The 24,366-nt window shown below is 33.8% G+C and overlaps 1 protein-coding gene and 1 long non-coding RNA gene across 6 annotated transcripts in view; one reads left to right on the top strand and one right to left on the bottom strand.

Annotated features, from left to right (window-relative positions):
* Positions 1 to 24,366, top strand: part of LOC124423919 — a 128,591-nt gene that overhangs the window by 67,715 nt on the left and 36,510 nt on the right. For 2 of the 5 annotated variants that reach the window (XM_046962289.1, XM_046962293.1), the window contains 2 exons: positions 17,661 to 17,890; positions 23,132 to 23,270. In XM_046962289.1, the coding sequence (XP_046818245.1) occupies positions 17,661 to 17,890; positions 23,132 to 23,270 (369 nt within the window). The remainder of the gene's footprint in view (positions 1 to 17,660; positions 17,891 to 23,131; positions 23,271 to 24,366) is intronic. The other 3 variants (XM_046962292.1, XM_046962290.1, XM_046962291.1) reach the window with 3 other exon arrangements.
* Positions 14,526 to 17,457, bottom strand: LOC124423921. Its single transcript, XR_006942195.1, has 2 exons — positions 16,360 to 17,457; positions 14,526 to 16,262 (listed from the first exon to the last, which is right to left on the bottom strand). It is a non-coding gene; the product is annotated as an uncharacterized LOC124423921 (long non-coding RNA).

Below are 24,366 nucleotides of genomic sequence, written 5' to 3'. Positions count from 1 at the left end.
CTCACGTAGATATAGCATTTTATCCATGACATTTTTATTGCCTCCTAACTCTTCGTCGACATAGAATTTGGAGTAATAAGCTGTACGATTTAACCATCCAGGACCATTTGGTTCGGGCACGTCGAACGATCACATTCAATACGTTAGGAAAAATTCTCTCTCTCTCTCTCTCTCTCTCTCTCTCTCTCTCTCTCTCTCTCTCTCTTTCCAGTGTCAATTGTGCATGTCGATTTCAACATCTGTCAGACAGCGAACTTTTTCTTCTTTCTCCACCTTTTTCTCCTCTTCTTCCTTCACATCCTTCTTTTCCTCTTCCATATCCTTCTCTTCCTTCTTCTCTTTACACTCCTTACACGATAAAACTTATCTACAAACGGTCCTCTCAAAGGAGTCGTTAAATTTTCTTGGATTTCTCTCTCCTACTCTATCTCCTCCTTTTCCTGCATATCTTTCTTCTTTCTATCTATTTACATCGACAATTTCGATAGTATATTCGACACGTCGAACGATCGAATTCGCATTTATATTCTAATTTCATCTCTCTCGATTTCCATTCGTTCGATACTTTCGAAACTCGAGTATGAAGTATTCGAATTATCTCTAAATTTTCTCCATTTAGGTGCTTTCGATAGATAGCGCGTGCGCATGCCACATACACATATATATGGTCTGTTTAATTTCAATCGATGCACGATGTGTTGGTCGTTAAATTTGTTTTTAAAAAGAAGGGTTGTTAAAATAGATATCCCGAAGGGAAATGTGTTATAAAATATCATACGATATTTGATAATCTTTTGGGAATATTTTGGAAGATTTTAATCTAACGATTTTCAATGTTACTGTGGATTCATTAAAACGGAAGATCACATAACAGAACGTAGAATCAGATAGATAGAATGTTCATATAGAATCGTATCATTTATTGCACAATGTTCGTACATTTAATTATTGTCTGTTTTATAAAGAATATAGGCATTTTGCCTAAACGGATTATTTGTTCACGCAAAGCGAATCCACAGAAGATATTCGATGACACGAGGATCAGAATAGACGCGTACGATTTTCTATGCATACGTGCACGCGTTTGTCACACGTTTCTCGACTATTCCTCCTACCTATTTCTCTCTCTCTCTCTCTCTCTCTCTCTCTCTCTTTCTGTCTCTGTGTCTGTCTGTCTGTCTGTCTGTCTATCTGTTTATCTCTCCCCTTCTTCTCACTTCTCAAACCCGATTCCCATTTCCTCCAGGAAATTTCTCGTATCTTGACGTACCACGTACGCTATTATGCAACGTCATGTTCTTCAACATATATATATATATATATATATATATATATATATATATATATATATATATATAGAATTATATATATCTCAATGTAATTAAGATTTTACTTTGTCAAAGAAAATCACGAAATCTTTGTATTCGTCTCATTTAAACTGGCTGCGTATACTTGATAAACCTTAATAAAAGCTTTTTCGTCTGATATCTTTGCATTGTTCGTTTAATAAAGCCACAACAGTTTTCTGAGATCGTGGATGTCTTGTAACAAGAGAATTAATAATACTAATAATAATAATAATAATAAAATTATAAGAGAAGAAAGATACTCGCGATTCTTCGAGTCATTTGAGCACAATGTAAAGGAAATTGTATTTATTATAGAAAAGAAAGATGAATATAGATAAATAAAAGAAGAGGAAATTTAAAAAAATGAAAGAAAATGTGGACGAGAATAAAAAGAAAAAGAAAAAATAGAAAAAAAGAAAGAAAATAAAAAAGAAGAAAACCGTAAAAATGAACACACATATACGCGTACATTCACATGCGATAACAAAGCATCAAGTGGATAGAATTTTTATTAGAGACCAAAGCCAGTGACGTTTTAATTACAATTTCATTTACAGTATATCTCGGTTAAACGTGTGCACTCGGTGAACCAACTTCGTGGTATACACGAAATGTCGATCACGTTGCGAAAACTGCGTTGAATTTCATCGCTATAAAATAGAGAAACAGAAAGAGAGAGAGAGAGAGAGAGAGAGAGAAAAAGGGAGAGAGAAAAAGAGAGAGGGAAAAAGAGAGAGAGAGAAAGAGAGCATACGAGGTAGAAGCTAATCTATTTAATCCAACGAAAAATCGTCCCTGTAGTGAGGTTCGTTTCGCTTATCGTATTATTATTCCTTAAGGAGAAAGGGCCCTCGTGAAAGAAAATGAGGTGACACATTTTGTGTATATACGTGTGTGTTGTTTGTGTGTGTATGTGTATATGTCTATTTTGGAGAGTATCCAAGATGCCGTCGGTCGCGTGACTTATAGAGAATTTCTTCGTCGCTTTATCAAGGCGACGCGATATCGTCGATTCGATATCTTTCTATCTCTCTTTCTCTTTAATATCCTCCGTGAATTTGACCGCCATTCGCGGTATTCCACCTCTCTCGCTTTTGTTTCGAAGATCATTTTGGAAATGGTCCAGACGCTGCGTCCGACGTTCTCGTTATTGCCTCTTCTATCTCAACGAAAATAGGTACCTTACCTCTTTTGAAGATCTTTATGTCGACGCTCGTCTTAAAGTGAAAGGAATGGTAGAAAAAGAGGAGGAAAAGAAAATAAGAAAATAAGAAAAATGAAGTGGAAATCTTTCAATGTTGCAACCCTTCTTCTTCTTCAAGATCGACGACGTGAAAAGGACTGAACTCTCTTCGTGGTCACTAGAATGCGTTGTTCTCTCACCACTTTTGTTCTAGATTCCCAAGGACAACGCATTTTCTCTCCTTTAAAGCACCACCGTAATCGCTTTTTCGTGTTATCCTACGTCTCACTCGATTCGAATCCGAAACTTGCCGCGTACTCAACTCTCTTTTCTTTCTACTATCTTTCTCTGTGTCTCCATCTTTCTTCTATCCCTCTCTCTTTCTGTCTTTTTCGTTCTCTTCTTCTCTTGGTTTCTCAATATCTAGAGAAGTAAGTAAAATATATATATGTATTTTACTACACTTTCTGTTTATCATTAAGAGATATGCTTTATAATTAAACTGAACTGCTGTTTGTAACTTGATCCTTCAAATTCTATTTGATATTTAACTTTATTATAATTTGTGTAATTTTTGAAATATTTCTATCTCTCTCTATCTCTCTCTTTGTCTCTTTATCTTTCATTCTATAAACAATTGGGCTTCTTCATTAAACATAAACACATCTCCTTAGCGTTTGATGCCATCTACGAGAAGATACGGATTTCGCGACAAGTTAGAGAAAAGCTCGTAAATTATTGTTAGTATAAATCATGAGCTCGCATTCGCCTATGACAGTAGAAGGACGACGTAAACCACAAGAACCGCGGCCGCGACAACGCAGTCAGGAGTTTCAAAAGTTAACTCCAACGACCGACCATGTCTCCATACGTTATCGGGGTTATTGTTCTTCCGTTTGGAATACATTATCATCTAACGTCGTCGTTTTGCAGCCCTCGACACATTTCTTTCTATATATCTTCCTATCCCTCTATCTTTCTCTGTCTATTTTTTCTCTCATCTTCATACAGATGATTATTTTTCCACGCACGTTGGAAAATGCAATAATTCCTTCGACGGGACGATTATTTTCTTGAATTTTTTTCTTGTGATATTTTACCACATTTCGTTTGGTTTGACGATCGAAAATTTGAGGCGGGTGTTAGAATCCTGTTTTCACGTCGTTAGAGATTTTTTTATCTAACTTTCTCTTTCTCTCCCTCTCTCTCACTCTCACTCTCTCTCCCTCTTTCTCTCGCTGTTTCATTTTTTCTTTCTTTCTTTCTCTCTTTCTCTTTCTCTTTCTTTTTTGCCCTATTTGCTATTCAACGCGCTCAAGCGTAGAATTTAATTGATAATCCATAAATCTTCTCAATTACACGAACAACCATGCTTGAATGAGATTTGATGAAGCGTTAAGATAGTCGAATTGAAATTTGTCTATTTCTGTTTACACAATTATAGTTATGTTAAGATCTCATGAGACAATGTCACTGTGAATGTCACGTGTAAGGTGAAATTTCGTATTAGTCTGTCAATAATGTTAATAAACTACACAAACATATATATATATATATATATATATATATATATATATATATATATTTACTACGTAACCATTTGGTAACGAACTTAATGCAATTTCCATAGATCGAAATTGCTAATCAAAGACACGTGTATATTAAGCTTTAGAGTTGAGCGATCACAAAAGCTTCAATGTAGCATTGCAAGGGATCGATCATGATGAAACTGTTATCTCGGTTACAAAGTTGTCTCTTTGTAAGATGATTTTCAATGAATGGATTTCCGATTATTAGATGAGCCGGTTAACAAAAGGATAAGCAGAATTTTGCACTTTACGCGTCACTACGGGATGTCATCAATCAGAAGGTTAAAAGAAAGGCGGCACAGAGGCGGTTGTTCGATAATTACTATGCAGCGATTACGAAGACGATTCGCCAGCTCGAATATCGAGGAAAGTTCGTAAACTTGTCGATGATTAATAGCCGGAGTTTATTAAACGCGATGTGTTACGATATTACATGTTCGGGAACTCTCTCTCTCTCTCTCTCTCTCTCTCTCTCTCTCTCTCTCTCTCTCTCTCTCTCTCTCTCTCTCTCTCTCTCTCTCTCTCTCTCTCTCCCTCTCTCTCTCCCTCTCTCTCTCTCTCTCTCTCTCTCTCTCTCTCTTTCTCTCTCTCTCGCACGCTTATGTAAAACTCAGAACGATCGATACAATGGCGAATACGCAGGTCGATTATAATAATCGACGAATTTGCATTCGATCGTTATTCTCGATATATCTCGACGAGATATTGTTGCATACATAGGTGTGTACGTAGCAACGAAACGAGGTAAGATCTTCGTGATGCGATCACACGACGTATGTGTATGCTCATATATGTATGTGTGCAAACCGAAGAGAGGAAATTTAATAGGTCTACGTGGGCGTTTAATGATACCTCGTATGACGAGGCCACGTAATAGGTAGATATAGTTTTTATCAAGAGGAACGGATCGTTTCACCGAAATTCGCGAATTTCGTGACGGTTAAGATTGTGGGCGTAATCGTCCTCTTAAATGTAAAAAAGAGAAAAGGAAAGATAAAAGGAACTCTTTTTTCTCATAACGCTTTCGAAGTCATTCGAAAATAAGTTTTTCTTAAGTACAACTCGAACGGCAAAAAGAAAGGAAAAAAAAGAGAGAAGGAGGAGAAGGAGGAGAGGAACGTTTTCTCGCATTTCGAGAAACTAATTAATCGAGACTTTAATATTCATAGAAGCATTCGCGTAAATGCTGTGCTTTAAAAACAATTTAATTAAGTTCCCCCACATCCCCCTCTATTCTTCTTCTATTTCTTCTTATTCCTTCTTCTTTCTCCCCTTCTTGTTCCCCTATTTACGACTTTCCAGCCTTCGTCTCGCTCGCTTACTTCTTTAACCGCGTTCGTCTCTATTCCTTTTCCTCCATTCCTCCCCTCTCTCTTAGTCACTTTTTCTTTTGTTACGTATTTGTCCGAAACTTACCCTCGCCAAGTCGTCTATTGTAACAGGTGTAATTTAAGTTAATTCCCTGTACGATAGCATCGCGAAAGAAAGGACTTTAATCAGGTGCCGTCGACCGCATCAAAGTATTACAACATACTTTATACTATTTTTAATTCAAGAAAAAATTTTTCAATCTTTTCTATTTTATTCGCCATTTAACTATCACTTTCTATTTTTCTTTTTTTTATCTTGAAAATACGCGAGAGAAACGTTTAACGTTTCTTTTGTTGACCTAAATTTTATCATTAATTGCCGTTTCATTATCTAAGCTCGTTTTCTATGAACGTCATGACGTTTCTCTCTTTTGCTCTCTCTTCTCTCCTATTGCAGTAACGACGAAAGGAGTACGTACAATGATGACAGGGACAACGAGAGGAGCGAACGAACGAACGACCAACCAAGCGGCTTTGTAATTTTCCTTGCGTGCACGAGCTACGCGATATTTCTCTCCAAAGGAAACCATTTTCCCTTGAAATTGCGTATCATCGTTGTCACGAACGTGAGGATATTTCGGGGTCGTTTAATGCGACTACGTTCTCTCTTTATTTATGTATAATATATATATATATATATATATATATATATATATATATATATATATATATATTTCTCTCTCTCTCTCTTTCTCTATGTATATATATATATACTTTTCAACCAGTAAGATCGAAAATTTCATTTGGATAATCTGTTAATTACATTTTTATACGTTCTTTCTATTAAGATTTCTTTCGTTTATAAATCGCTAACAGGTTTTTTTATATTTTTTTCTTTTATTTTCTTTTCTAACGAAATGAAAAATAAAGGAAATTACGAAAAGTTCCATAACGACTTTTACTAAGTCTCGTCTTGCAATAACTTCTCGAGGATTCTCGTGGACGAAAAAGGAATAATTATGCGAAATGTTGGGGAGTACGTGTGAAACACGTATCAACTTTTTTGCTAAAAGTTAACATACACATTTCTAACTATTATACTTATGTATTCACTTACCTACGTTCCACGACTTGCAGTGAATGATTTCGTTAAAAGAGAAGACCGGTGTTGTTGGTAAAACGAAGAAAATTCGAGTTCTAATGCTTCAAACCCTCTTCAAGAATTCTCGTAAGATAAGAAAAGCGCTTTATAAGTAGGAGTAGAATACATATGATCATAATGTATACGCATTCATCACATTAATCCGTTTATCTTGCAGCAAACACATGGTTCTCTCTCTCTCTCTCTCTCTCTTTCTCTTTCTCTCTCTTCCTCATTCTATCTTCAGAGTCCTCTACCGTGTGTCGTCTCGAATAATGGAACGCACCATGTGTTCTCATAAACTAAACGAATAGTCACATTCGAATGTTATACGGTATACCAATCTTAATATGCGAGACATAATGGATGACTTCTATTTAAATTATTTCTATTTAATGCATTTTATCATACGGTGGAATTAAAAACTATCAGAGAGATTTATTTTTTTTTTTTTCATTACATAATATAGATTTTACGAAGAGACAGGATGAAATCGAGGTTATATTCTGTTCTATTCATTGAGATAAAAGGGAAAAAAAGAAATCGACAAGGAAGGATGGCTTTCCAACATTCATCTCCATCTGTCGTTTACGTTCTCCTACGTTTCAGCTTCGTTCTCTAGCAATATATTCCTCGTCACGCTTTTATCACCTATATAGATCAAGTCCTCAAGATTTTCTATCGAAGAGAAGCTGTGAGGTGTAAAGCACCCTCTCCCGTTCGTAGCACTCGCCGCTACGTTCCAAGTAAGATCGACGTCGATCCTTTCGTATTTTATTCGAACTTAGGAAATCAGAATTTTAAAAATTTACGAGAAATTGAAAATTAATGATTTTTTAAAATAGAAATTTATTTTTATTGCTTAATTATTCGTTTGGAGAACATTGTAATAATCGATTAGAAATAATTTTAATTAGGTAAATAATAGATCCGTTTAAAGAAATATTTGAGTAATCGAAACTCTTCAGAGTCGGTTTGTATCTTGGATATCAAGCATCAAATATATAAACACCGATGACTTCGATGTTTATTTGGGCAGTCTTGCTCAGATCGTCGTGCGTGAAGGATTTCTAAGTGTAAACAGAACATTCTTCTACAATAGAAATAGAACATCGACTTTACTTGAGTTTCCTGGGTAATTTTACTATTAACATTATTATTTATTGTTTATTACTATTATTTCGTAAAGAGTTTTTTTTTCAATGTTATTAATTATTAGTACCGTTATTATTGCATTACAAGTAATATGTAGACCGAACTACGTATTTTTTTTTTTGTTTACAAGATGACATTAAATACAAACGATATATAGAAAAATAACTATGTAGTAGTTTGATACGGCTTTTTCTCTCGTCAAAAATACAAATATTAATTCGTAATGAACTGCTTAATTCCATCATTAACATTATTATTATTATCATTTTCATTATTATTATTATTATTGTTGTTGTTATTATTATTATTATTATTACTATTATTGATTAGTATATATATTGATTATATACATGAAATTCAAACAATGATTAATTTATAATGTGTATAAAATTGCAATAGCTAAATATAGATACCTTAAATAGTATATTTTTGTTAATCACAATTAGTGATACATAACAGGAAAAAAAAATTTTTTTATTTCATAAACAATCGATTTTCGAATATTTTTGTCACTCGATATATATATATATATATATACAGCTTTTTTTTCTCGTCAAAAATACAAATACTAATTCTTAATGAACTGGTTGATTCCATTATTATCATTATTATCATTATCATTTTCATTATTATTATTAATAATAATAATAATAATAATAATTAGTATATATAGTATATATATTAATATATATGATATATATTAATATATATGGTATATATATATATACTATATATATATATATATTTACCATGTTTCTTTTCGGTTATATCTATATACATAATTACATACGTATATCGACAAGATCGAAATATTTTATTGATCTCGCTTCTCGCATTAACGAGTTGCTGACGTTAACTCGTACGAACTTTGTGGAATCCACGTCGGTCTGCATACGTTCTCTAGCTAGGTTCTCTAGTCGAAGCGAATATGTTACCCTTGTGCTCTCCCGCTTACTGCTTATATACGTTAATATAAAGCGAAGTACGCGTTGGCTCGTTATTTAATGCCGACTCATGGGAGACGCGACTTCACAGATGAACGCACCGACCGCATAAGCTCGAGACAGCTTCTCTTGGCCGCAGTATCCTGCTGCGGAGGTACCTATATGTTTACTTTCTATACGGAACGTATATGATCTGAGCATCGATCTTTGAATACTTTAATACATACTACCTCTCATCGAAATGGAATTGAAGATTATTCGAACATATGTATATTTTATGTCATATTTGCTATATGTACTTATATACAATAATTGGATATAAAAATAGTGAACGTTCTAGTATAATTTCTTTTTAAGTCAAATACACGTAACATCGCATAATAATAGTTAAATAAGATTGAACACTATATTAACAATATCTATATTATAAATATTTTTTTCTTTTAATTTATATTTTATTTTTATATATGCATATGTTATAATACATTATAATACATATGATATAATATATTATAATACAGTCAGAATAACAACTGTCAAACTTGTTCTCTCAAAATGACGAATTGGAACGGATGAAATTGACAAGGGATTTCGCGTAAATTCAATTTGTGATAGAATGAAGCGTGAATGAATAAAGCGTTATGTATAAATCGAATAAAATGGATAGTCATCGTGTTTCCTTTTTAAAAATTTAGATCTAATTAAAATATAATTAGCAGTGTTCGTGAGATATTGGATCTAACGTATTCCATTCCTTGTTATGAATCATTCAGATGATAAAAGAAGATACTTCGACGATGCGAGGAGTGGAAAAATCAGTGCGACTTTGTTCGAGTAAAAAGAATCTCTTCAAAGTTATTATAATACAGAAATAGAAAGGAAAGAGAGAAAAAGAGAATGGATTACGTCAAAAAGGGTATTTCAAAGAGCTTTGATCAGGTCTAGATTTCAAGCCTTTCTATATAACTTTGAGAATTTTGTTAGTCCTCTTAGAACTTCGACTTTAGATAAAAAGTAATCATCACTTAAAAGGCATACAGCATGGAAAGTATTATTATGCTTCTTTTTTTTTTTAATTTGTTTTTATACGGGGAAACAAAGAAGAAAAGAGAGAGAGAGAGAGAGAGAGAGAGAGAGAGAGAGAGAAAGAGCGATACTCGATAAATCGATAAATAAATAACAAAGTTTTGACAATTTTCCGAGCATATTATTGGGTGTCGAAATACTATGCGAAATATCATGAACTCGTCCATGTTATTGTCAAGTCGTTGAAAATAACGAGGATACCCGTACACCCGGTTGTGATCGACGTTTCAAAACGATCGACGTTCCGATCTTTTGATTTAATTGACGATTCCATTGTTTCCGAATCGAACGTCGAATCATATCGGCTGCATCAACATGGTATATAAATTCGCTCGACTTGATTTTCGTAAATCTGGCTTTGAACGCGAAAATTTTTCTTTCTCTCTCCCTCCCTCTCTCTATCTCTCTCTCTTCCTTTCTCTCCCTCTCTCTCCCTCTCTCTCCCTCACTCCTTCTCTCTCTCTCTTCTCTCCCTCTCTCTCTTCTCTACCTCTCTGTTTCTCTCTCTCTCTCTCTCCGTTACTTTTTTTCTTTTTTCATAATTTTATAATGTTGTAGGATTATCAATTCCCATATTGTTATTTTAATTAAGCTCAACTATTTAAATTGTAAACAAGAAGTAAATTCAATTGGATCAGTTTTATATAAACGCGTTTTTCTTTTTATAACATTTCCCGGTTAATATGATTTTATATGGTTTGAAAGTGATGAAAAAAATCGAAAGTACAAAGCGAATGTCGTACTTGAAATTTAATGTTTATGTTATATACATGTACATATCAATTTATATTTTGTATAAATTGTATATACCTAGGTGTTTATATCGATAGCTATTAATAGTCGGACGTAAAAAGGGAAAAATCTATTGAATATTTTATTATACATACACGAAATAGATACGCATCTACAAAATATCATTATAATTCGTCATATCATCTTTTCCAATCAATCTACAGGTTGCGAAGATATCATTCTTCAAATATTATTCGAAATTTATTGTATGCCGAATATTCTTACATCTGTGAGTAGTAATGATAAAAGAAAAACAGATTGTTTATATTCGCCGATCAATTGAGTCCAAGTATACGTACCAAGAATTTGATACGTATATATTTATCAGGAAAAATAAAATCAATGAAATGGAATTGTTCGATAGTTGAAATATTGTATAATAGCGAGGATTTAAAAAAAATTCATGGCAGATATAAAAAGCATTTATTAATAGCTCGATAAACGATATTATCTATAAATTTTACAAATAAAAGTTTTCCATAAAAAAAATATCGATATTATTGACGAGATAATCGTTTTTTCGTTGATCTGAGTCATTATTGAAAATCTTCCATCCCTCCTCACCACAAAGTAAATACGATTTAGCGTCAGATTTCATGATCGTTATACTTTAGTAACAACAATCGAATTTTCAATTCGATCTGCGAATAGAGAACGACTCGTCCCAGCTTGTAAAGAGGCAAAAGGAATCATGACTTCCCATTGGGAGACACGATTTCATTTGGAATCAATGAAATCTCAAAGCTTTTTAAAGGATAAAACTGGATCGACGAACGTAGTGTGCTTGAGCTTTCTTTCGTTTATCAGATGGCTCGTTTATTCTCGTGGCATACTTATAGCGAACTTGGCAAAAGTGTGACGCTTTGTAATCGTTTCAGGAACTTCGACAGTATCTTGGTGATGCGGAACGTCCGCGCGCCCTATTTTTCGCACCGGTGAGTCCTCCGTATCGCACGGTATCGCTTTTTAAATGGACTTTATGACCGGCGAACAACGGAACGATAAAGCGCATCGGTGCATCCTTTTTTTACCCTCTTCGTTTAGTATCATTCCCCCACCATCACCTTCCCTTCTACCTGTTCACTCTACTCTACAAGCGGTTTTAATCAATTTATAAACCGCGTAAGCCGTCGGTTTTGTCGACGTCGTTGGAAATTTAAAACTGTGGCTGTTCCTTCTCGAACTCTACACTTTTTTTTAAGTAACAATTGTCTTGTTAATTCATTGATTAATTAATTAATTAATTATTTATTCGTTCTTTTCTTTACTTTTCTTTTCTTTCTGTTGCGTAAATTTTTTCGAACGATTCGATCAACTTTTTTGTTTTATCAAAATAATACAAATGTTGCATTTATTGCCACAATAAAAAAGAAACAATGTAAGTGGTAATATTGTTTCAGAAAAAATAAAAAAGAATACCGAAGTTAATCTTGTTATACGTTCAGTCCAGTTCAATTAAGTTTGTTAACGAGCGGAACTAGACGTATTTTATGGAAAAATGTAATTATCCGGAATATCGTGCGCTGTAACGAAATTATATTCTTTATGTGTTGTGTCCTTCGACAAATTTTTCCTATAGTGTTTGGTCCGTTCCAAAGGGTAAGAGGGGAGAGAGAAAGAGATCTCCTGTTTACAGCGTGATTTTAAGTTTAAGGAAAGAAAATAGAAAAAGGTTAGGAGAAAACGATTACCGCGCCTATCTTTATTTTTATTTTTTTTTTATTTTTTCTTTTTTTTTTCTTTTTTTAGAGTCGAGGGTTAGACGTCTGCTCCATTAATTTTATTATCCGGATTTTCTCCATTCGGTCCGGCTGAGATAAAAAAGTCGTTCCGACCTGGTACCCAACGAAAGATTTCATTGGTGTTCCTAACTGAGGATGTCATATATGTATATACTGAGTATTTTAGAATTGTATAATAAAATTTGACAGATTAATTGGGCTCGTAAAAAAGAAAAACAGAAATGTCCTCATAAATATGATATGAGTTTTATCAATGTTTCGAAAATTTATCTTTTCTTTTTTTTATATATACCTATGTATAATTTATTATTTAAATGTATATATATGTATATATATGTATATATTATTTAAATGTATAAATATATAAATATATATATATATATATATATATATATATATATATATGTATATATATGTATATATTATTTAAATGTATATATATATATATATATATATATATATATATATATATAATGAGCAATATTTAAAAAACGTAATATAACAATACCAAATAGCTAATTTAAAAGCAAATATTTCTCGTTCGAATTAATTTTATCTACATTATTAATAATACCGCAGCTCACTGCGAGTAAGCATAATGTTTCGAATTAATCGATTTGACTAAATTATTAATTAATTATCAGACAACTAATTACCGGACTTATAGAAATCCTTTTAGTTTTTTTTGTTCACGAATATTATTAATATATTATATTACGAAACTTTTTGTGAAATTCACTTTTACACATGAAAATATCTTTTTCTCGTAAGCTTTCAACGTAATCGCGAAATAAAAGCAACGCAATAATCCCACGCATATTCGTCGTTTCAATCGCGAACTTTTAAAACCGTGTATACTGTAAATGGAATTTTTGTAAAATCTCGACAAACGCACGGTTCTTACTGTCGTATACGTTGAGTACTCTTAACCAGTACGCAAAGTTTTACCATTATGAAATAGGATAAACCATTTTATTCGCGGAAGTGCAATTATGAAAGTGTGTGCGCGTCGTAATGCGAATTTCAGAGACTAACTCGTTTCTAATCAAGAAGGGGTTGCCGTAATACGAGATTAGTACTTTCTTTTTAACTGTACTTAAAAAAGGAAAGAAAGAAGAAAAAAAAGCAATGAAAAAATGTAATAATATTCTGTACATGAAGGATAATCAGAGTTTGAGAATATTCAGGATCGAGGAATTTATTGAATATTTTTAAATCATATATGATTATCGTTTATTTAGTAATTAAAATATATAAATAAATACCTACAAAGACATGTATTTCACTTAGCATGTGTAAAAATACACATAAATATATATAATATCTATATATATTACACTATATGCCCAATATGTCTATACTGGCATACTAGTTCGACATTAAGCAAATCTGTCGGACAATGAGAAAACACTTTGTAGCCGCATTACTTAACCATAATAGCGTCGGAAAAAATGTCTGAGTACTTGGTCCGTTGGTGGACGACGACGACGACGACGGCGACGACGACGACGACGACGGGAAGAGATGATATGAAGGAGGAAATGGCCAAAGTTGTGTACACCGCTACCCTGGGTGAAGGCAACGACAGACTTTTCTAAACTTGGCAACGATTCCGGATTTTGGTTGTTCCATAGCGAAAAGCGAATAGGAATGGGTAACCTCATATGTGGAGGACATAGAGCAACCATCCCCACTACCATCACCAACACTAACATTACTACCTTTCTCGCGTTTATAAACGGGTCAGGACTTGCTTTCCGTTGCGGAGGAATCCGAGAAAATCTCGTCGCGAATCGTTGCCCTTTATCGTCGGAATTTCCCGTTCCTTTTTATTACTACTACTACTATTACTATTACTACTACTACTATTACCTATTTGATAATCCATGCTATTATTCTTCAAAATTATTCCATTTAATTATTCCGATTCCCCATTGTATATGTCTGTATGTGTATATGTATGTATGTATGTGTGTTTACGTAACGTTTTTGGTTATCAGTTTACATCAGTCTTCTCGACGTAGTAACATCGATCCGAACGACGTCACTTTAATCCTCTCGTAAGCTTCCGTTTCGAGTGCCCTTTGAACTTGGATTAACTTACGAGTAAAGTAACTCAGAGCCATCGTCATCTGTAAAACCCGTCCACGCCTTTATATCCAAACAAAAGGACTTTTAAAGGATCTTCTTTGTCTTATCGAGAAAATTCTCTCTCTCTCTTTCTCTCTCTCTCTCTCTCTCTTTTTATTATTTTTTATATTCTTCTTCAATACTTTCATCTAACATTTTCTTAAGTATATCTAATACTTGTTTCTTATTTGTATCTACCGATGTAGCAAACAGGTTTAAAATATCTATCCTTGTGCGACTTAAGATTCCAGTAATGAAGTTGAATTTTAATATATCTATTTATGAATAAGATATGTCAGAATATCTCTTTCGTACATATAACGTTTATCTTGATTAAGAGGAAATCGAGCTCATAAAGTCGTAGCAGCTGAACAAACGCTCGAATTTATCGTTCTACTTTCGTTTTCTCTTCTCTTTCTCTTTTTATCTATATTTATTTCTTCTTAACAATATTCTGACGACTTTGCTCAAGTAAACGTGAACAAGGACAGCAAATTTGTAAATTAAAAACAAAAATCGATTGATGTTTTGAATCTTCGGAGAATATCGACTATATAACACAAACTTTTTCGAACGTATGATGAATTCTATGCACTTTGTACGCTTTGAAAGGTAATTAATGAAGTACATTTTATGAATAAGAATCGAAGAAGAATCGTAATTTTTATTTTATCGTTAATAAGCTTTACAAGTATCGGAGAATATTTTCCCCGCTTAATTCATTTTTATAATAACTCTTACAATAATTCGATTAACATCAAATAATAAAATAACATGGGAAGAATGATATTCATTAAATGTAATCGGATTATGAGTCTTTTATCGTCAATAATTTTAAATTATTTTTATTTAAAATGCATAGACTTATTTGTTCATTGTTTTTGTCGGTAATTGTGTATTGGGAAATTTGAAATAATTTTTTGAATAATTTTTATTCACCTATAATAATTTATTTTACTTGCCTGTACGAAGTTCAAATAAATTTATGTTTAATAAAATATTTTTATAACAGTATGTATAAAATATAAAGATGTAATTAGATGATTCAAATCTATTACTTTGCGAATGAGTCAGCTCATTATCAGAGTTTTATACTTGTGAAAACTCGTCGAATTCTTTTTCTCATCGGTTATGTGCCAACTATTGAACAATTTTATTTAGTCTTCAGCAGTGCTCCGTAGAAATACTTCGTAACTTGCTCTTTTTTGTTCAAGAAATAGAAAACGAATCGAGATATCGAACGGTTCAAGACTAATTGACTGGTCATTTAAAAGTATTCTCGATTCGTTCGTAAGCAATTAAGCGATAAGAACTACGATTTCGTTGAATACGAATGATATTATTTCTACTTGAAGAAATTGCAATGAAAATATTTGAAAGATTAACGAAGATTTAAGGACATGGTGAAATTAGAAGGAATAATAATGTATAGAATATTTTTCTATATTTATTAAGCATTAATTGTTCTTTTATTTTCTTCTTGTGTGTTTTTTACATTCATTATTGTATGCTTATATAATTTATGAGCCCTTGTCATGTATCATGTTATATTCGTTCTGTATAGAATTTAATATTTGTAAAAAAATCTAAAGTAGTTCGTCTTAATCCAGAGTAGGTCGTTATCTCTTTAGCGTTTGAGTCACACCGGAGCTGACCCAGTAAACGAGCGAATTCTCTGTAACGAACAAAGACTTCCTTTTTCCTTTCGCGTTAATAAAGACGAAGATCCTTTTGAAATCCGTTCGGTTCGGAGGTTCTTGGCCTTTTTCGTTCATTCTCTTCGCGTTTCTTTTTTGCAGGTACAAGTCGTTAACCAATGAGGTCGAACAAAGTAAAGATATCTGATAAAATAGGATCGTTATCATTGATATCGTTGTAAAAGTAAATCGCTTACTTTAAATAGCACATCATTGTAATAATCATTATAATATAACTAACAATCTCTATTTCTTTTTTCTTTTTTCCATGTTACTCTCTTCCATATACTTGGGATGATACACCAATGGCTGACTGATCGATCGCTGAATTTTGGCTGACATACCTGGTGATGGTTACCTTGGGCATCGTTGATATCACACTAATTATCTTTGGTGACGGTGAAACACTATGCACTTATATCAAATTCTCTGACGCATACATAATCATTTGCTTGTTAATTGTTTACATCTTTTCCTCTACCAATATGGAAATATTTTAAACAATGAAAACTTACGACTTTTACGTATGTCTTCTCTATTTAAACCAAAAACTCGTTATTCCTATCGGCACCACACCCGTCAATTTCTCGCATGTACGTCGAAACGGCCGCGGTTCCATATGCAAACTCGATCGTGCCGAACTGCCGTGGACGCTCTCCGCACTAAATCCCACAAATGACGTCTACTCGTGCCGTCCCACACTCTCTATCTGTCTCTGTCTGTCTCTCCTCTCTCTTTCTCTCTCTCTCTCTCTCTATCTCTGTCTCTGTCTTTCTTTCTTTCTCTTCGTCCTCTCTCGTTCTATACCACCATCACCACCACCATCACCACCACCAACCCTTCTCATCGGATACGCCAATGTAACGCTTGCAAACGAAACGACGGTGCTTTCGCGGCTGAATCCGTGTCATCGATACACCCCACATCCCTCTTCTCTCTGTCCCTTTCTCTCTCTCTCTCTCTCTTTCTCTCTCTCTCTCTCTCTCTACCTCTCTCTTTCATTCTCTCATCCTCCTCTTGTCTCGCGAACCAATCCCGATTGATCCACTCGTTAATTACCCCGAATCCCCTTGAATCGATCGCCGTTGCGGCGACGGCACTCTACGGCTCGTCGATCGGTCTTCGATACTTACTCTTTTTCTCTCATACTCACTCTTTTCGAATCTATGTCTATCCATCTATCTCTCTTCATTGTCTTTTCTCACTTGATATATCTACTTTCTTGTTTTTTTCTTTTCTTTCTTTCTTTCTTTTTTTATTTCTATCTATCCATGTCGTATCTATTCTTCTTTTTACGTGGCCGCCTGATTTCGTCTTTTTTTCTCTTTTTCTTTTACCTTTCGACACTTCCCCTATATCTTTCTATTTATTTATCTCTTTTCTGTATCTTCCAATCCTTTTAATTTTTTTTTCCTTCGTTTTCTATTACTTTATTTATCTCCTTTACGGTTCTTTTTCTTTTTCTTTGTTAATCATTTTCTTTTCGTTTTCACTGTTTCTTCTTCTTTATATCGATGACCATTGCCCTTTATAACGTAACAGCCCTGTTGGCAGGTACCTTGAAGACCTATCAGCGTGCAGCGTGCGACGAGGAACCGATGACACTTAAGTGTCCACCCGGCACGACGATATCGGTCGCGCTCGCGCGCTATGGGAGAGCTGTTGCGAATGGACCAGGAAGATGCGGCATCTCTTCCGACGTCTCATCTAATTTTGCCATCGATCATCATCAGCAAACTAACGACACGTGTTTATTGCCGGATTCTTTACAGGTACGTGTCAACGTTAATTGGAACACGAACTTTGGATAGAAAAGAAAGATAATGAAAGATTTGATTATATTTTTTTTTGTAGCACTAAATCCATCATTCTTGGGATCGATCATTCTTTTATTATTATTCTTTTATTATTTTCGTTATTTACAAGTTACGGCTCATACTTTGGGTTATCGAAGATTTAAATATGTTTCAATAACTCAATTTTAATCTATCATCGAGGTGTTTTTTTCATTTAGTTTATATCGTTGGATGAGTTTTAATTCTGGTTCAATTTTTTTTTATTTTTATTTCTTTATTTCTTTATTTCTTTATTTTTATAATCTTCCACGATTTGTAACTTTTTCCATTTCAAATATTTCATTTCTATTTCTATGAGGAATCGTTCGTCTCTGTTAGATCCATTTCCTTCAAAATTCGAGTTCTTCCATGAAGGTTTTATTCGTCGATTTCGTATCCAAAAGGAGGAGAGAGACATAGGTGTTTTCTGAAGCGTGGCAAGCAAGTTTGTCATCTTCCTTACACGCCTCGTAAACTTTGCTTACGTACGCACAAGTTTTGGCACCCTGCGATCCCTGGAAAAGAATTCCGTGAAATAATTTCATTTTTATCGTTGTATCTTGATCGACCTCGATTTCTCTTTCACATTTTTCTTTTTCATATCTTGCAAATTTTTCTAACAAGGTCAAGCATGAATACTTTATGTTCAAATACTCAAGAATTTTATCGAGATAGTCAATAATACGTTTAATTCTTTAGCAAAGTTCACAGTAGAAGATTCAGGGTTCTATTAAAAGCTACATAATCTGACTCAGAAGATTAAAGTCATTATGATCGTCCACGCGTCGCTCGCGTTAACTTCAATTTTAACTTTCAACTTCCAGCATTCGCAAGTTGACTTTTGATCGCTAGGATTTGCTTAGCTTCTAAATAAGTTTTACAAGGCAAAAAGGATCGTAGAGAAATTTCGATGTGAAAAAACATATCAATTAGGCACCTCATTGCCAAATGTAAATTGAATCTTTTTGATTTATTCCGTTTCGTGTTAAACTTTTTCTTCCTAGTTTCGTTCGTTTTCTATTTATGGAAAATTTACTTTTTACTCGGACTCGCGTTTCGTCAAAGTCCGAAATGGGAGAAAGAACATGAGGACAAGTTATCTCCTTCGGGGAAAATAATTTTTTGTTTCGTATATACTGAATGATTCCTGAGATATGGTGTTATACTTAATTCACAATATTTATTTTGATTTGCGAATACACTTCATAATAGAACAACAAATGAAAGAGAAAGATAAAAAACCTTGGCTATTTCCTCTTTTATCTTTTTTTTTTTTCTTTTCTTTTTTATTGTCCAATGTTCCTAACAACGAATATAAGATACACGAGCACAATTATTTTCATTTTTCAATCGAGGCACGATAGAACAATACAATTTTCGAGAAAATTACGAATGAATTATATATCCATGGTGAATCGTAAGAATAGATGTTGTTAAAGTCGTCCAACGACATTCGATTATAGGTACTCGACGTTATTCGAAAACGGTAACTACGAATAATAATAGGAAAAAAGAAATATGGAGATACAGAGAGGTGGGGGAAAGGGAAGAGAAGAGAGAGAGAGAGAGAGAGAGAGAGAGAGAGAGAGAGAAAGAAAGAAAGAAAGAAAGAAATAAAAGTTTATTCGAGCCGGTTAAACGAAGAAAAGCGTACTTCCGTTGGCAAACGTGCTTCCCATTGCCAATGTATTCGCAATTGAGTGGATTTCCTCGGCTCTGAGCTATACTTGCCGCTGCATATCTTTTCAAACGAGTTTGTCAGTTTCCACGCTCGATGAAATACGGGAATATCTTTTTTATTTTGTTTTTTTTTTCTTTTTTTTTCAGGTCAGTTACCATTCTCCCTATCTATCTCTTTCTTTTTATCTTCGTCTTTATGGATTTCTCTTTCTCTTTCTCTCTCTCCTGTCTCCTTTCCTTCTCTATTTTAGTCTTCCATTTATCTATTTTTCACCGAACATATAATTTGCTATCAACCGATTCGTGCTCTTGCACTCTGCACTTCTGCACTTTTCCGGCCTTTCAAGCTTATAGATCTTTCTTCCTTTTCTTTATCTTCTTCTTCTTCTTTGGCTTTCCCATAAGAAAAACATACGAGTGTGAGCGATGTGAGTACCCGCTTTGCAATGAATCCTTTTTATTCGCTTGTGTCAGTATGTTGTTTTCAATCAATATAAGTATAATTTATTTGTAAGCTTTTAGGTTTTTAATGACTAAGTTAGATGACACTAGGATTGTTTCATTTTTTTTTTCCTTTTTTTCATTTTTTTTTCCTTTTTTTTCTTTTATATCAAAAACAACAATATATGTGTTCAAAGAGTTTTTGCCAAATAAAAGCAAGAAGTAAAATTGAGAAAAATCTGTATATACATAAAAGCTTACAGTTTCGAGAGAAAAGATGAGAGAGAGAGAGAGAGAGAGAGAGAGAGAGAGAGAGAGAGAGAGAGAATGTGTGTGTAGCGTAGCTTATATTGTTAAATAAAGTAAAAGAATGGATGAAGAAGGAGAAAGGAATTGTAGAGTTACGAAGAAGAACACGATCCTTTCGCGTAATCGCGAATGCTTCGGACAGCGATATAAATCGATAGCAATGACGGTAACAAGTTAGCCATCTTACTACAATAGAAAAATCCGTATGAGCAACCACTGAACGAGTAAAAGATATTCTTGTCCTTCCACCGATCTCATATTTCACGTTTCGTTGTACATAGATACTCTTTATTTCTTTTATCGTTTCTCGTTTTTAACCATCCTTTTCTCTCTCTCTCTCTCTCTCTCTCTCTCTTTATCTCCTCTTTCTTTTTCAAATTCAAAGTTTAATCAAGTTCACTCCTTCCTTTCTGTTCACGTAGACTCGTTATTCTTTCAGTTGCCTAATTCACGGCGTATGTAAATATCTCGTTAAAGGATCACAGAGAATATTAAAAAAAAAAAAAAAAAAAAAAAAAAAGAATAAAATCAAAAAAGAAACTCAGTGGAAAGAAGTTAGAACCGGTGAACTAAAGACGGCCAGAGAGAGAGGGGGGAGGGGGAGAGAGAGAGTTGTCTTTTAATTTTTACGAATGGATTCTCTGGCATCATTTGCTCGAGTAAGAAAAGTCGATAAAATTTGAGATATCGAAAAGAGAATTTTTCTTACCGGTGTCATGGTGGTGATGGTGGTGCTGGTAGGAGGTAATATGGAAAGCTCGAAGACAGAGGAGAAAAAAAGCAAGCTATTCGAATCTCGTAATTCGTTCAGGATGCTCGCTAAATTAAATTACGGCCTTTACAAGACTTTACCTAGAGCGAGGAAATCGGATCTTTATCGAATAAAGAATCATTTTCTTATGGATCTTATCGAATTTTTTGATATTCTTTCTTTTTTCTTTTTTTTTTTTTCTTTCTTTCCATTTATCTTTCTTTTAGGAAAATGTTACAACATGTTTGTTGCTCGTGTATTCGCGGATTGTAAGATCGGAGAAGGTTAGTTCAGGAATTAGGGACTTGTTTAGAACAATGACCGACAGAGTATCGTCTTCTGAGTGAGGGAGAAGGAGAAGGAGAAAGAGGATGAGTGAGTGAGTGAGTGAGTGAGTGAGTGAGTGAGAGAGATAGAGAGAGAGAGAGAGAGAAAGAGACAGAGAGACGATAGAGAGAGGGATGGACAAGTGACTCATTAGGCAACGAATTAACAGAACACAGTGTAGGTGCGCGAACGAGCGAGCTAGGTACCCGTCCAGAATAGGATAGATTGATCTGGAAAGGGGTTGCCTGGTGGTACGTATCGTAACTACGAGTTCACCGACGTACCGAAAATCGATTTCTCCTGTGGGACTCCTCAGGCTGGTGTGCGAAATATAGTGAGCTGTTCTCTCCGAAGTTAAACTCGAGAATTTCAATGATTGGATCGTCATTGCATTAGACAAAGATGGATGGATGGTCGACTTAAACGAGGCGAAAGCTAAGGATAATATCTTCAGTCAAGCTCGTCTTTCTCTCTTCCTTTATATTTCCTAACAAGTTTCCGGAATTCTCTCTCTCTCTCTCTCTCTCTCTCTCTCTCTCTCTCTCTCTCTCTCTCTCTTTCTCTCTCTTTCGTTTTCTTTTCCTTTCTCTCTCTCTTTCTTTTATACGTACCTACCTAATTAATATCAGTTAGCTATTTTAGTAAGACGGAATTTTATTAAAATTAATATTGGTTAAAGGATTTCCCAATGAATCTCATTTCACGTTGGAAAATGCGAAAAGTACGTACTTACATTTCGCATCGGAATTATAATTAACGAGAAAAGAAAATACATTTCTTGTTTGAATTTTACACGAATGTATAAAAACGTATGTACATCTATCTATGTAATAATGTAACCTTATTAAAGATGGAAGAAAAAAAAGTCATAGCCATTAGCATGAAATATGGTAAATGAATGGTCCTTACCAAACGCAGTTATGCGATCGGACAAATTTAATTTCATCCTTACGTGTACCTTCTAAACTTCTTGCAGCTGCGCGATTCGTTCGATCGAAGCTTCCACAAATTTCCGGTGAAGGTAGAATTTCAGGAATTCGAAACAATCACCGTATGGATAGCTGGTGCCATGATCGTGGTTTATGAGAGAGGAAGTATCTAATGTTGCGAACTCGCCTCGGTCAGAACTAGGATATTCGGTTTGATAGAAACAATTTTCTCTTTTATTTTTTCACATAGTTAACGAATAATCACGTTGAATAAAATTTTCTTAATTAAAAATCGTGACGTCATTATTTGAAACTCCTTCTCACTTGATATTTTCCTTTCTCTTTTTTTTCGCTCACTTTTTCTTTTTTTTTTTTTATTTTTCTTACTTTTTTTTTCATCGCAGGACTACTTTTCGATGTCTTGAATCTCCCTTCGTTAAAACTTTTAAGATTATATTTCAGCAATCGATCTCTCATATTATACTCCAATATATAATTATCTTTGTTTCCAATTAAAGTTTAATTTCGCCGTTGTGGATATAATATTAATATTATATATCTCTTCGAACCTTATTTTCAGTATATATATATATATATAAATGTACATATATAAATTTTCTTTTATATGTACATATACAGAGATTCCACGTTATCTTCCATTTCCACTACTTACCGTAATTATTTACTTTATGGAAGCGCGTCCCACTATAAAATGAGCGGGTCATCTGAATGACGCATTAGTACTCACTGTTGCAGACGGTCGTCGAGATGTGTCAGAAGAAGAGGCAGTGTAAATTCAACACAAGCCCGAAGACTTTCCAAGGAGATCCGTGTCCTGGTCTTGCAAAGTACGTCGAGGTCGCTTACAAGTGCAGTCCTTGTAAGTTATCATTTGGTTAATATTATATATATATATATATATATATATATATATATATATATATATATATATAGGTGTAAAATATATAGGATGTACCATGTATTTTTATCATTTCAAACATATGTATATATATATATATATATATATATATATATATATATATATACATTTATTTATATATGAATACAATTTTTTGTTTTTAATAATATATTTTAGATGATCGAATTACATAGTACATCCTATATATGTACGTATGTATACTATAAATATTATACTATTCGATATGATACATTAAATAGATTCGATTCAATAAAATTTTGTTTATGTTCGAGTATTCGAACAATGTCGATATCGTTTTACAGGATCCTGATTTTCCGTATTCTAGCTATAGTATACGGAAACACTAAAAAAGTGAACAACGTCATTCAAAGCCGTCGATTTTTCCGATCCACTCATACAAACTCAATGCATCCTCGTTCTATATCGTTCAAACGAACAAAACGTTGTCCATGTTTCATCTCGGGCATCGCGCGTCACCGCTTTCTCATTTTCTCATCTTTCTCTCTCGTTTTTTCTCTCTCTCTCTCTCTCTCTTTCTCATTCTCTCTCTCTATCTATCTATCTATCTATCTATCTATCTATCTATCTATCTATCTATTTATCTATTGTTTTTTTTGTTCGAATCGTTGTCGCTGATTATTTCATTAGCCATACACATTATACGGACATTAATATAATCGACTATGAATTCTTCAATGGGAGAATTTTGCGGTATGACGAATGGGAACACGATTTATAATGTTAGAGTGTTTTGATATTGGAAGCAAAATTGAGCTTCGACCGACTTATCAAACAATTTTTCATTACTTTGTCTAGGGAATTTTTGACGGGCATAACGAAAACGATCACGATCACGATCGGCATCCATCAAAAGTTCTTTTTTTGATCGTTGAATATGAACAAGTGAGAAATCATTGTACAATATCGCTCGCCACGCCAGGAAGAGAATTCAATTGATATTGGTTCTAATTTTTCGTATAGAAAAATGCGGACAGTCGTGTTACTTCGCGAAAATTGCGTCGAGATGCAATTTCGT

Source organism: Vespa crabro, chromosome 4, assembly GCF_910589235.1.
Source record: "Vespa crabro chromosome 4, iyVesCrab1.2, whole genome shotgun sequence".
Taxonomy (NCBI): Eukaryota; Metazoa; Arthropoda; class Insecta; order Hymenoptera; family Vespidae; genus Vespa; species Vespa crabro.
This window is presented reverse-complemented; position numbering and strand designations above follow the sequence as displayed.